This window comes from Ovis canadensis, chromosome 11 (genome assembly GCF_042477335.2).
Source record: "Ovis canadensis isolate MfBH-ARS-UI-01 breed Bighorn chromosome 11, ARS-UI_OviCan_v2, whole genome shotgun sequence".
Classification (NCBI taxonomy): Eukaryota; Metazoa; Chordata; class Mammalia; order Artiodactyla; family Bovidae; genus Ovis; species Ovis canadensis.
This window is the reverse complement of record NC_091255.1, coordinates 70,800,281-70,815,116: the sequence shown is the minus strand read 5'-3', so window position 1 is coordinate 70,815,116 and position 14,836 is coordinate 70,800,281. Positions and strand designations below refer to the sequence as shown.

Genomic DNA, 14,836 nt, shown 5'->3' with positions numbered 1-14,836 from the left:
CAACAGGCTCGCTGACAAAAAGGAAGCTGCCTTCAGGCGCCAGTTCCCAAACGCTGCAGTGTGTGTGTGCACGCGCGTGTGTGTGGTGTGTCTGTGTGTGCGCGTGTGTGTGCATGTGTGTGGTGTGTCTGTGTGCACGTGCGTGTGTACATGTGTGCGTGCGTGTGTGGTGTCTGTGTGTGCATGCGTGTGTGCGTGTGTGGTGTGTGTGCGCGTGCATGTGTACATGCGTGTGTGTGCGCGTGCGCGTGCATGTGTGTACGTGCGTGTGCATGTGTGTGCGTGCATGTGGTGTGTCTGTGTGTGCGTGCGTGTGTGCGTGTGCGGTGTGTGTCTGTGTGCGCGTGCATGTGTGTGTGTGTGTGTGCGTGCGTGTGGTGTGTCTGTGTGTGTGTGTTAGTCGTCGGTCGTGTCCAAATCTTTGCAACCCCATAGACTGCTGCACGTTAAATTCCTCCAGCATATACAGTTTGAGAAAGCTCTGGGAGATGGTGAAGGACAGGGAAGCCTGGCGTGCTGCAGTCCATGGGGTTTCAAAGAGTCGGACATGACTGAGCGACTGGACTGGACTGATAGCTTCTAGGCCACCAAGACATACATGCTGTGTGGGCCGTAGCCACACGAGGGCGCCATTGCGGCCGCTGAAAATGATGCTTGACATCCTCCTCCGCATCAGCAGGTACTTCGGGAGCACCGTCATCTCGGAGCACCCTCAGAGCAGACGCCTGACTGACCTTTACATGCTCCTCACAAGCCAGGAAGTCGGGACCCAAATCCCAAAGGAAGGAGGAGGGCTGAAGCCAGCCCCTGGCTCTGCCATGAGAGTTGGGCCCAGAAAGGCAGACGCAGCGTGGGCAGGGAGGACGCCCGGTCTGGTGTCTCTCAGCTCTTATGTTCATTTACTACAAGCCAACATTTAATTTTCAGCCGTGAAAATTATTCAGCCACCATTGTGGGGCGCCGACTCCATCCTGAACCCTGAAACGGTGGCACAGGGAGCCCTGTCTGGCTTTTTGGATAAGTCGCTTGTAAGGCGCTGAAGCGGGAGCCCCTGAGAATGTGGCGGGACACCTAGAGGGCTGCCCCAGAGTCCTCAGGGAGACTTGGACCGACCGGCCCCACGTCCTCCACGGAAGCCCCACCCGGCTCGGCCGCGGCCGCTCACCTTGCCAAAGCTGCCTTTGCCCAGCACCATGAGGAAGTTGAAGTCGGTTAGCTTCACCCTGTCCAGGTTGTTGGAAGGCTGCCTCCTGTCCTCGGAGGGACTGGTGACTTTGTTGCCGGCAGGGCCAAGCTTGGCTTTCTAAACAATAACACACACGTGAAAACAGTCAGCCATTTCCTCAGGGACAACAGTGACAGGGGACTCTGACTAGGCTGGGTGCCGCTGCTGGGCAGGCGGCGGGAGGGGAGGCGGGTGAGGAAAGGAAGGGGGGCCACGCGGCGTCTCTTCCTGCCTTCAAGGGGCCCTCAGCCCAAGGGCGACGTCCACAGATGAAGCAGAAGCTGCCCTCACCCATCACTAGAAACTCTTTGTATCTTTAACTAACATCATAAAAGAAACAAACGATTAACTGTGTGCTGATTCCTTATGTGTAGATTTTCCAATCTAAGATTTGCAGAAAGGAAACTTGCGCCCGCAGCAAGAGGGAGAGTGTGTTCCCGGGAGGAAAACGCCTTCACCACAGGCTGTGGGGTGACTCACTGCTGTGAAAAGGCACAGGAAGAACAGAGGTTTCTTTTTCAGGTAAAGAGCTGGACTCCTGAAAAATGGTGACCTGTAAGAGCACCTGGTTTCCCACGGAGCCCGCGGTGCTCTCCGCACCTGACGGATCCTGGGTTGTGACCTGTGAGTTCTCCAGAGGGGCTTTACCCACTGGTCCCTTGGTTAACACCCCTCAAGTTAACTCGGCTCCCACGGAGATGGCAGGAGGTGAAGAAGCTTTCGGGAGATTTTGGGCACGACCAGACCACCGGGACGTTGGTGCTGTGCTCTTCAGGGGAATGTGGGATCTGATGTGTTTCCTTTAGTGGCCGAGAAGGCTCTCAAGGAACCGTCCACGCCCCGCCACTCGGCGGGCTGCTCGCGCCTGGCTCTGTGGGGCGGCTGTGCCTTTGCAGGACGAGCCTCCACCCCTGTCCCTGCAGACCCAGCCCGAGTGCCGCACTTGGCGTGAGGTCTGCGCTAGCGTTTTGGTTAAAGGAAGCATGAAGTAAAGCCTGACCACGCTCATCACATGCCGGGCTGTGAGGTGGCCCTTTTCTCTGATCAAAACAACCTTTCATAGGGATCGTGGGCTTCTCAGGCGGCGTGATCAGTAAAAGAACCTGCCTGCTGATGCAGGAGACGTGAGCTCCCCAGGTGGCGCTAGGGGTAAAGAATCCGCCTACCGATAGAGGAGACACAAGACACGTGGGTTGGATCCCTGGGTCAGGAAGATCCCCTGGAGGAGGAAATGGCAGCCCACTCCAGTGTTCTCGCCTGGGCAGGGGAGCCTGGTGGGCTGCAGTCCATGGGGTTAAAAGACTCGGACACAGCTGAGCAACTGAACAACAAACATTTATCACAGATGTCTGCCACGCGGAGGGAGAGGACCTCGCCGGCAGAAGGGTCTTCCTAGTGCTGAGAGTCGAAGGCAGGCAGGCCGACGCCGGCTGGGGCAGACGAGTAACCGGACGTCCACGCGACGATCCTGCTTCTGCGATAAAAACGTGCTGTGTCTGCTCTGCGCATCTGGTCAGCCCTGAAACGCAAGGCTGACGGCGTCTGGTGCTGCTCCGTCGACCAGGGACCGGGGGGCAGAAAGAGCTAGGCCGTGCAGAACCCAGGGCCCGATCAGCAGTCTACTTCTAGGCGACACATTCACCAGCTCCCGGAGCAACGCTATGAGAACTCAGCTGGTTTCGTATCACTTGTGCGTGATGCCGCTTCTCAGGCGGAGACGGTGGTGAGGAATCCCACCTGCAGTGCTGGAGATGTGAGAGACCCGGGTTCGATCCGGGCGTCGGGAAGGTCCCCGGAGGAGGAAATGGCAGCCCCCTCCAGTGTTCTTGCCTGGAGAATCCCAGGGACAGAGGAGCCTGGCAGGCTACAGTCCCTGGGGTCACAAAGAGTCAGAGACGGCAGAAGTGACTTAGCACGCATAGGGAGCATGAGAGCTTTGTGAATGAACAGGTGAGCTTGTGTGCCTGTGCGCCAGTAAAGCTTTACTTGCAAAAACAGCAGCCAGAATCTGGCCTGGGGCTCTTGTCTGCCTCCTTTCGCCCCACATAACGCAGGTTCTGAAATCACTCATTTGCAGCTGGATTTAAACACAGCCTCCCTCTGTCCTCGCCAAGCTGGTAGAATGGTGACAGTGAAGCGCCTCAGATGCCCCTGAATTAAGTCCCTACCGAGCCTCTTTCAAGACCAGCACAGGAAAAAGCTGTTCGGCAGCCAAACGGTGTGGTGAGTGAAGAACTTATTCGGGAGAGCAAAAATTTATGGGAAACCACACGAGGTCATCTTCTTGATGAGAAATGTTTTTACGGACACATTCACACCGGCTGTCGCTGCTGCTGAATTCGCCAGCCACTGGCAGGCGTCCGTTGTCATGGCAACTCAGCCACTCTCTCGGGAGACACGCGGACCCATGATGCATTAGCGCTCGGGCCGTTGTGGGAAATACGGAGCCCCTGGTTCTTCTGGACCCAAACGTCCCTGCCTCAGTACTGGCTGTGATGCTTTCCTGCAGGCAACCTGCTTTCCCCCATCTCCCAGATCCACGCGCCGACGCCGACACCCGCCACAGGCCGGCTCAGTCCAGCAGTAAGAGTGCGCTGGTCCCACCACTCCAGAGGTCCCGGAACGACCACTGGGTCTGTCCTGCCCAGTGGCCGAGAGTCCAGACTCCCATACGCAAGCTTCTGGGACCAGAAACTTCACCCTGTCCAAGGTTTTCCTTCTGGAGAGAGCCCGTCTTTCTCTCACCAGGGAGCTGAGGGCACACGTCTGCCTGATGCCGGCCTAATGGGAGCTCAAGGCCATGGCATGTCACTGGAGAGGACCCGGGGCACTTGGTAATTTTTTGAAACCTGTATCCTTTTCTAGAGGCTCAGTGGTAAAGAATCCGCCTGCCAATGCAGGAGACGCAGGTCGATCCCGGTGTCGGGAAGATCCCCTGGAGGAGGGCATGGCCACCCTCTCCAGTGTCCTTGCCTGGAGAATCCCAAGGACAGAGGAGCCTGGCGGGCTGCAGTCCATGGGGTCACAGAGAGTCCAACACGACTCAGTGGCTAAACAACAAAGAGCAAAGCCTTTTCCTGCTCAAATGCTCCCCGTTGGGATGGCCATGGGGCGGGCTTAAGTCAGAGCCGGCAGGGTCAGAGCCAGACAAGCTCAGTGTCAGCGAAGGAAACGAGTTTCCCGAGCGCTGGCAATATTGCCTAGAAGCGGGGAGTTTTCTGTCCTAGGAAAGCAGAGTAGGTATGAAGTGAGCTGGGCTCCTGCTAGAGGAGACTGCGGGAACCGCTGGACCACGGGCATCTCCCCCAGGACCAAGACGAGTCCCCGCAGTCAAAGCGGGAAGCCCGTCTTCGCATCCAGCAGGAAGTGCAGAGGCGCAGTAGAGCCCGTGGCTCTCTTCTGGTGCGGCGTTTGGGGAAATCTTTTACTTGCAAATCTTTACTGCCCTCTTGTGGTACTTATTTTCTGGACTGATTGCAATTTTTCTTTTTTTTTTTTTAACGTTATTTTTAAAAACTTTTTGTTTTGCATTGGAGTGTAGGTGAGGAACAATGTTGTGATAGTTTCGAGGGGACAGCAAAGGGACCCAGCCACACACACACGTGTATCCGTTCTGCCCCTCGCATCCAGGCTCGCTGCAAAACTGTTCTCCGTGCCGTACAGTAGGTCCTTGTTAGCTGTCCTTTTAAACAAAGCTTAGGGCAGGGGCGACAGAGGATGGGATGGTCGGATGACATCACCAACTCAATGGACAAGCTCCAGGGGACACTGAAGGACAGGGAAGCCTGACGTGCTGCCACTTATGGGGTTGCCAAGAGTCAGACACGACTGGGCGACTGAACAATCACAAAGTGCTTCCCAGGTGGCGCTAGTGGTAAAGAACCCACCCACCAACAGAGGAGACCTGAGAGGGCTGGATCCCTGGGTCGGGAGGATCCCCTGGAGGAGGAGGTGGCACCCACTCCAGAAGTCTTGCCTGCAGAATCCCATGACAGAGGAGCCTGGCGGGCTATGGTCCATGGAGTCGCGAGAGAGCTGGACACGACTGCATCCACCCCAAACTCCCAAACTGTCCATCCCCCGTCCTCCCCCAGCAACCAGAAGGTCCATCTCTAAGTCTGTGAGTCTTTACCTGCTTTGTAAATAAGCTCATTTACAGCATTTCTTCTTAGATTCTGCATATAAGGGATGCCACATGCTGTTCCTTCTCTGTCTGACTTACTTCACTCAGTGTGACAATGGCTGCCCGCACTCTGCCTGGATTCTCAGCCAAGTCTAGAAATACGCCCAGGTTCACTAGAATGGCCCACAGAAGGGAAGTTCCTGTAAATACTGGAAACTGGCAAAAACAAGATGCAAACGCTACCTTCCCAGCTCTGCCTTCACAGGTGACTCGTCTCTCGTGTGAGAGCCTGGCCTCATGCCTGCCACCCTGGCACAGTGCAGACATCAGAGTGTGTCCTAAAATCACCAAGGGCGTGATTTCAGGAGACAAGCCCCAACCACTGCTAGCTGTCTCTGTGTCCTGACTCTCCCCAGACCTCTGACTGGGTCCAGACTCTGCAAACCACGGATGCCAGGGAGGCTGGGAGGGCCGGGGGGCCAGGTGCAGCCCCCGAGACCCACTGCGTCTGGGAAATAATGGTACGATGAGTCACGTGAGGGCAGAATTCAGCGAAACGGCCACCCCCAGGGAAATCCAACGTGTGCTGAGTGATCACAGGGTGCGAGCTGCTGAAAAACAAGAACGAAAGCCCAAGCCACGGCTGGCAATAAAGCTCAGACCCCTGGGAAAGTTCCAGGCGCCTCTCACCCTCGTCAGCGGCTGCAGGACAGGTGGGTGGGTGAGGGTCATCCCCACCCTTCCTGCGCCCCGAGGAACCTGGGCAGAGGTTTGAAACCTGGCGGGCGTGGAGGGAAAGACAGAAAAAACATGATCCTTCCCCCAGAAGGCTGAATATTACTCAATTTAAATTTTTTCTAAAATGCCTCTAATCGACAGCAGCAAGCATTCTGAAAGCGGGGCTGACTGCAATTAAATTTAGCACAAAATTTCCATAATCGTTGATTTCACCCTATCTTCACGGAGCGTTTTCTAAATTGCACCAGTTTTCAAAAAGGAGGATCTAATTATAGCTCAGCTGGGACACCTGCTTTCAAGCCCAGCTCAGCTGCGCTGTTCTGGGCAGTTTTCTGCGCGCCCCCTGCTCCCCGCCTTGCCCCGTGGTAACAGGCTGACGGGACTTGGGGGAAATGTGGCTGGGAGGACCAGCTCCGGCAGGGCAGACCCTTCCCGGGCCTCAGTTTCTTCATCCCTCAAATGGACTCAAATGCCCACCGCCTCCTGTGCCGGGGTCTACCCCCCCCACCCCCGCCCCACCTCGTTTGCTCAGTAGCTGCTGCACGGCTGCAGCTCCAGAAGAAGAGCCCTCCTCAGGGGCTGCAGAGAGGAGTAGGGGGTCGCGGGGACCCAGCCTCCCACAGTGGGTGCGCTGACACCGAGGACCTAGCCATCGCCACACCCTTCAGGCTTCTGAAACCTCAAGGAATACTTTCCCTTCCCCATTTCCAGTCACCGGGTCACTAATCCCTTGAAGCCCCTTCGGGGGGCACACCTGTAGTGTCAGGGACGCCTTCTGGAGAAGAGAAGCTGAACTGCACCATTTGTTGGGTGTTTCTTCCGTGCGGCGCGTTTGAAAGACTGTTGGTTCTCGCTCAGTGCAGGGAGTGAGATCTTTCCTTGCGAATTTTGTTCCCAGGTGTCTGAGCATTCACATTTTCCACTCGCTTCAGATATGAATATGCTGTAACCATCTCAGGCTGAGATTAATTACTAATGAGAGCAATCCACTGAGAACACAGCTGGTCTGTGGCCCCTAACCAGCTCCTCCCAAAGGCAGCGGTGTTGTCAGGAATGACAATAGACCAGATTTTTAAAATAATTTACATGCAAGTCGCAAAGTCCCCTTGGGCCCTTCGGGAACAGAATGGCTGATGAGGTTGCACAATAAAGTGACTTGGGAAGAAATGCAGAAAAACCTGAAACAGGAGAGGTATTAAGCCAGGTGTTAAGATCAGAACTGGATGACTCCGCCTGCGACATATTCACAGCGGTCTTCCGGGCCGGCGCACAGGGCGCCGGCTGCCTGCTGACAGAGGTGTGTGCCTCAGCCAGGGTGCCCTGGGTCTGGAGGTGTGATCAGAGACACACACTAACAGGAACGGAGGGAAACATGCCGTCAGCCTGAAGGCGCACTCCGCCCCGCCACGCGCTGCCTTCCAGACTGGCCGGCGTCACTCAGAGGCGAGGCCGCGGTCTCCCGGGCGGAAGCCCAAAGGCCCCTGATCGGAACCGGGAGGGCGGGCGCGCGCCGGGTCACGCGTGAGCGTGTCCTCGCTGGGCGCCGTGGCCGCTTGGACAGGACACACCGCGCGTCCCTCAGAGCGGGGCCGCGGCGGGGCCTCGGGCGTGGGGGGCACAGGAACCCGGGGGACGGCTCCTGTGGACGGCGCGGCGGAAGGACAGGGCGGAGGACCCACCGCCTCTACGAGCGCACGCGGCACCCCGGGGGACGGGAGCGGGAGCCGCGAGGTGAGCAAGAGGAGGGCCAGGCGCCCGGGGGCAGCACCGCGAGGGGTCACGGCCGCAGCCGGGGCGGGGGGACGGGGGGCACAGACGGGGGATCACAGACAGGGCGGGGGGACGGGGGGCACAGACGGGGCCGGGGGGATCGGGGAGGGGGTCACGGGCACAGACGGGGCCGGCTGGAGGGGGAGGGGTGTGTGTGGGGTACGGGGGCAGCGCTCAGGGCTCCCGGCTGCAGGCCTAGGGACCAGCCTTTACCCCGACGAACTGTGTCAAACCAGGGGCCAAGACCCTCTCCCTTCCTCCTCTGGCATCTGTGGCCCGACAGGGCTCTCGGCAACAGCTCCCTGACACTCAGACGCTCACGGCTCCCTCTGCCTTCCGCCAACCCACAGGGAGGAGCCCTGGTTAACTGTGTAGGAACAGCCAGTTGCTGTTTAGTTGCTAACTCGTGTCTGACTCTGTGTGACCCCATGGACTGTAGCCCGCCAGGCTCCTCTGCCCATGGGATTCTCCAGGCGAGAACACTGGAGGGGGTTGCCATTTCCTCCACCAGGGTATCTTCCTGACCCAGGGATCGAACTTGGGTCTCCTGCGTCCCCTGCATTGGCAGGCAGATTCTTTACCACTGAGCCGCCTGGAAAGCCCCAGGAGAAGCCCCAATAGCCAGTTACCAGTCACTTTATGCACAGATAGCTGCTATTCATAAAAGAAAGTGAAACCACACCCACTTACCACCAGAACTGCCTGTAACAAAATGCACTTCTTGATGATTCAGAAGGCTCCTCAGCATCTTGAAGAGCCCAAGGCTACTAGCAAAAAACAAACCTGTTAAGCAGCTGATTAGCCTAGTTCTGGCTGACCGGATGCCAGCTAACCAGTACTTCTGTTCACCTTGAACTTCTCCCTAAATTAACCCATCATGATTGGATAACTTGACTTTTTCAAGTACTAGTGTGAGCATCTTAACAGAGAATTCTGTGCAGGCAGCCACGGGATTAATTCTTCAAGTTCACACGGGGTGGTGGTGGGGGGCGGTCAGCTGCTGGGAGAAATTGTGAGGGGGCTGCTTCTTTGAGCTGGAAGCCCACAGCCTGCAAGGGTCACAACAGCCCTGTTGCTGAGCAGAGAGGACGGCAGTGACAAAAGGATGATGCTTTGTGCTCAGAAGGCTTTGCCCGCTAAGACAGGATACTGGGCAGCCTGTGAGCGTCACATCACTCCGACAGGTCTGGACCGACTGTCGTCTGTGCATCTTATAATCACGGCCCTGTACATCTGCAATTACAGGTCTCCTTACAGTCATTCTCAAAACAGGCCATTTTATTCCAACCCCCAAAGCTCTACTTTAGACTAGAGATCTTAATCCACATCCAGGTTGAAGAGAACAAGAGAAACAAAACTGTCCTTACTGAGATCCTGGTGTTGGAATAACCGTGGAGGAAACGTAAGCCTGTCTGTCTCCTGCACCTTCCTGATGGAGCGGCATGTCTCTGCTTGAGACCTCGAGGCACCGAGGTCTCCAGATTGGCTGAGATGCCTTGAGACGAACATGGCATGGCTTTAGAAGGGTCCTAACATCTGCTGGATCATTGAAAAAGCAAGAGAGTTCCAGAAAAACATCTATTTCTGCTTTATTGACTATGCCAAAGCCTTTGACTGTGTGGATCACGATAAACTGTGGAAAATTCTGAAAGAGATGGGCATACCAGACCACCTGACCTGCCTCTTGAGAAATCTGTATGCAGGTCAGGAAGCAACAGTTAGAACTGGACATGGAACAACAGATTGGTTCCAGATAGGAAAAGGAGTATGTCAAGGCTGTATATTGTCACCCTGCTTATTTAACTTATATGCAGAGTACATCATGAGAAATGCTGGGCTGGAAGAAGCACAAGCTGGAATCAAGATTGCCGGGAGAAACATCAATAACCTCAGATATGCAGATGACACCACCCTTATGGCAGAAAGTGAAGAGGAGCTAAAAAGCCTCTTGATGAAAGTAAAAGAGGAGAGTGAAAAGTTGGCTTTTCAGAAAACGAAGATCATGGCATCCAGTCCCATCACTTCATGGGAAATAGATGGGGAAACAGGGGAAACAGTGTCAGACTTTATTATTTGGGCTCCAAAATCACTGCAGATGGTGATTGCAGCCATAGAATTAAAAGACGCTTACTCCTTGGAAGGAAAGTTATGACCAACCTAGATAGCATATTCTAAAGCAAAGATGTTACTTTGCTAACAAAGGTCCATCTAGTCAAAGCTATGGTTTTTCCAGTGGTCATGTATGGATATGAGAGTTGGACTATAAAAAAAAGCTGAGCACCGAAGAACTGATGCTTTTGAACTGTGGTGTTGGATAAGACTCTTGAGAGTCCCTTGGACTGCAAGGAGATCCAACCAGTCCATCCTAAAAGAGATCAGTCCTGGGTGTTTATTGGAAGGACTGATGCTAAAGCAGAAACTCCAATACTTTGGCCACCTGATGTGAAGAGTTGACTCATTGGAAAAGACCCTGATGCTGGGACGGATTGGGGGCAGGAGGAGAAGGGTACGACAGAGGATGAGATGGCTGGATGTCATCACCGACTTGATGGAGGTGAGTTTGGGTGAACTCCGGGAGTTGGTGATGGACAGGGAGGCCTGGTGTGCTGCAATTCATGGGGTCGCAAAGAGTCGGACATGACTGAGCGACTGAACTGACTGACTGACCTCTCTGTTCGTTTCCAAGGCAAACCATTCAATATCACGGTAATCCAAGTCTATGCCCCAACCAGGAATGCTGAAGAAGCTGAAGTTGAATGGTTCTATGAAGACCAACAAGACCTTTTAGAACTAACATCCCAAAAAGATGTCTTTCTCATTATAGGGGACTGGAATGCAAAAGTAGGAAGTCAAGAAACACCTGGAGTAACAGGCAAATTTGGCCTTGGAATGCAGAATGAAGCAGGGCAAAGACTAATAGAGTTTTGCCAAGATAATGCACTGGTCATAGCAAACACCCTCTTCCAACAACACAAGAGAAGACTCTACACATGGAATCACCAGATGGTCAACACCGAAATCAGACTTATTATATTCTTTGCAGCCAAAGATGGAGAACCTCTATACAGTCAACCAAAACAAGACTGGGAGCTGACTGTGGCTCAGATCATGAACTCCTTATTGCCAAATTCAGACTCAAATTGAAGAAAGTGGGGAGGACCGCTAGACCATTCAGGTATGATCTAAATCAAATCTCTTATGATTATACAGTGGAAGTGAGAAATAGATTTAAGGGCCTAGATCTGATAGATAGAGTGCCTGATGAACTATGGGCTGAGGTTCATGACACTGTACAGGAGACAGGGATCAAGACCATCCCCATGGAAAAGAAATGCAAAAAAGCAAAATGGCTGCCTGAGGAGGACTTACAAACAGCTGTGAAAAGAAGAGAAGCAAAAAGCAAAGGAGAAAAGGAAAGATATAAGCATCTGAATACAGAGTTCCAAAGAATAGCAAGGAGAGATAAGAAAGCCTTCCTCAGCGATCAGTGCAAAGAAATAGAAGAAAACAACAGAATGGGAAAGACTAGAGATCTCTTTAAGAAAATCAGAGATACCAAGGGAACATTTCATGCAAAGATGGGCTCGATAAAGGACAGAAATGGTCTGGACCTAACAGAAGCAGAAGATATTAAGAAGAGGTGGCAAGAATACACAGAAGAACTGTACAAAAAAGATGTTCATGACCCAGATAATCACGATGGTGTGATCACTCACCTAGAGCCAGACATCCTGGAATGTGAAGTCAAGTGGGCCTTAGAAAGCATCACTATGAACAAAGCTAGTGGAGGTGATGGAATACCAGTGGAGCTATTTCAGATCCTGAAAGATGATGCTGTGAAAGTGCTGCACCCAATATGCCAGCAAATTTGCAAAACTCAGCAGTGGCCACAGGACTGGAAAAGGTCAGTTTTCATTCCAATCCCAAAGAAAGGCAATGCCAAAGAATGCTCAACCTACCGCACAATTGCACTCATCTCACACGCTAGTAAAGTAATGCTCAAAATTCTACAAGCCAGGCTTCAGCAATATGTGAATCGTGAACTTCCAGATGGTCAAGCTGGTTTTAGAAAAGGCAGAGGAACCAGGGATCAAATTGCCAACATCTGCTGGATCATGGAAAAAGCAAGAGAGTTCCAGAAAAACATCTATTTCTGCTTTATTGACTATGCCAAAGCCTTTGACTGCGTGGGTCACAATAAACTGTGGAAAATTCTGAAAGAGATGGGAATACCAGACCACCTGACCTGCCTCTTGAGAAATCTGTATGCAGGTCAGGAAGCAACAGTTAGAACTGGACATGGAACAACAGACTGGTTCCAAATAGGAAAAGGAGTACATCAAGGCTGTATATTGTTACCCTGCTTATTTAACTTATACGCAGAGTATATCACGAGAAATGGTAGGCTGGAAGAAGCACAAGCTGGAATCAAGATTGCCGAGAGAAATATCAATAACCTCAGATATGCAGATGACACCACCCTTATGGCAGAAAGTGAAGAGGAGCTAAAAAGCCTCTTGATGACAGTGAAAGAGGAGAGTGAAACAGTTGGCTTAAAGCTCAACATTCAGAAAACGAAGATCATGGAATCTGGTCCCATCGCTTCATGGGAAATAGATGGGGAAACAGTGGAAATAGTGTCAGACTTTATTATTTGGGCTCCAAAATCACTGCAGATGGTGATTGCAGATATGAAATTAAAAGACACTTACTCCTTGGAAGGAAAGTTATGACCAACCTAGACAGCATATTCAAAAGCAGAGACATTACTTTGTCAACAAAGGTCCATCTAGTGAAGGCTATGGTTTTTCTAGTAGTCATGTATGGGTGAGAGTTGGACTGTGAAGAAAGCTGAGCACCGAAGAATTGATGCTTTTGAACTGTGGTGTTGGAGAAGACTCTTAAGAGTCCCTTGGACTGCAAGGAGATCCAACCAGTCCATCCTAAAGGAGATCAGTCCTGGGTGTTCATTGGAAGGACTAATGCTAAAGCTGAAGCTTCAATACTTTGGCCATTTGATGCGAAGAACTGACTCATTTGAAAAGACTCTGATGCTGGGAAAGATTGAGGGCAGGAGGAGAAGGGGATGACAGAAGATGAGATGGTTGGATGGCATCACAGACTCCATGGACATGAATTTGGGTGAACTCTGGGGGTTGGTGATGGACAGGGAGGCCTGGCATGCTGTGGTCCATGGGGTTGCAAAGAGTCGGACAGGACTGAGTAACTAACCTGAACTGAACTGAAACTCCCACCTCCACCTGGAATAGGAGGCAAAAATCCTCCAGCAGAGAAGCTTCTATACAGTTGCCATGCAGTCACTGGGCAGTTATTCTTAGACTTAAATGGACCCAGAAAGAACTCTAAGCTGTTCCAAGCTTGGATATGACAAAACAGCCCAAATTGCTTTAAAAAAAAATCAAAGGAAAGGCTTATGCAGTGACTCAGCCAGTCCCAGAGTCTGGAGGGAACCTGCCTGGACCGCAGCCCAGATCGGGGTGGGGATCGGGATGACGCACACCCCTACTCAAGGTGGACAAGGTCAGAGTAGGAGCCCAAACGCCAGCGAGCTGGTTTTCAACGACTGCTGAAGGCACGCCAGCTGCTGAACTCGCTGAGCTCCTGGTCCGAGGCTCTGCGGCCGCATCTGTTGGTCTGACGCCTGGGGAAGGGGCACAACCGAGGCCCAGGTCTTCAGTGGAAAGGAGGCCTCATCCGCGGAAACAAAAGCCATCACTGGAAACGAAGCCAGGCCCCAAGCTCCTGGCCTCAGGCTCCTGGGCCCATGTCCTGCAGCCCCCAAGGCCCCGCCGCCGCCGAGCGAGCCACGCCTCCTCAGCAGTGAGGACGGGTTGGCCTCCCGAAGGCGAGGGCCGGGCCCCAGTAAGAACCGTGCGGAGGCCACAGTCAGCCCTGCCCAGCTGGGTCAGCTGCGGGGTGGGGGCTGGGAGGAGGCCTGCTTGCCTCCCATGAGGCCAGGATGTCACCTGCGCACGCTGGGGAGTCAGGGGCAGGTTCCAACCCGTTCATGCTCGCTGTGTCCTCGGGAGCCAGTCTGAAGTCTGTCTTTTTTAAAAAAGAAATTTCATTCATTTTTGTCTGTGCTGGGTCTTTGCTTGAGAACTTTCTCTGGTTCCAGCGAGCGGGGGCTGCTCCCCAGCTATGGGCGGGCTGTCTCCGGGGGAGGCTTCTCTCGCTGCAAAGCACAGGCTGGAGGGCCCAGGCTCAGCTGCTCCACAGCACGTGGGATCCTCCCGGACCAGGGACTGACCCGGGTCCCCCACACTGGCAGGCGGATTCTTAGCCACTGGGCCAGCAGGGGAGCCCCCGTCTAAAGCCTCTATCCCCACAGGTGGTACTTGGCACTGAGGAGGTGCAGCGCTCACTGCATGGGAATTTCCAGAATTCCCCCTTTCTGAGAAAGGAGCTGGTTCATCTCCAGGCGTGACCACGCTCATCGCACGAATCGGTTTGTTCGCCCAAGTGCTCGAGGCACCTGGCTGTGTAAACGGAGGCAGGCCCTGGGCTACAGAGCAAACTCAGCCCCGACAGCTTCCCTCCTCAGACACGAGCTCAGGCACCCTCCCTGATGCGGGCAAGTGACCGGGAGATATGGATTCCTCATGGGGCCTGAAGTGTAGAGTCCAGAGCCTTCACAGCAGGACCCGAGGCTCCTCTCTGGATCCATGTGGAGATAACACAAGGACAGGTGTGCCCAGCAAGGGGGCACAGGGCTGGAGGGTGATGTAAGGTTCGGGGCAGGGGTTGGCGAGCCTGAGACACAGGGGAGGGCCTTTAGCACAGGGCACAGGCGAGTTCTGAGACGGGTGCAGCCCACGGCGCACCCCTGAAAACACGCCGCGGTGCAGTCACATAAACGCGTGCCCTCCCCCCACCCAGAACGTTAGAAATTCTGTGCAGCGTCCTTCAGTCTGCCCTGGGGTCTGCTCTGCTGAGGAGCAGTGTTCGAGCATCGTCAA

At 53.8% G+C, this 14,836-nt stretch overlaps 1 protein-coding gene across 3 annotated transcripts in view; it reads right to left on the bottom strand.

Annotated features, from left to right (window-relative positions):
* Positions 1 to 14,836, bottom strand: part of PRKCA (protein kinase C alpha) — a 283,875-nt gene that overhangs the window by 37,855 nt on the left and 231,184 nt on the right. For all 3 annotated transcript variants that reach the window (XM_069542356.1, XM_069542357.1, XM_069542358.1), the window contains exon 9: positions 1,166 to 1,303. In XM_069542356.1, the coding sequence (XP_069398457.1) occupies positions 1,166 to 1,303 (138 nt within the window). The remainder of the gene's footprint in view (positions 1 to 1,165; positions 1,304 to 14,836) is intronic.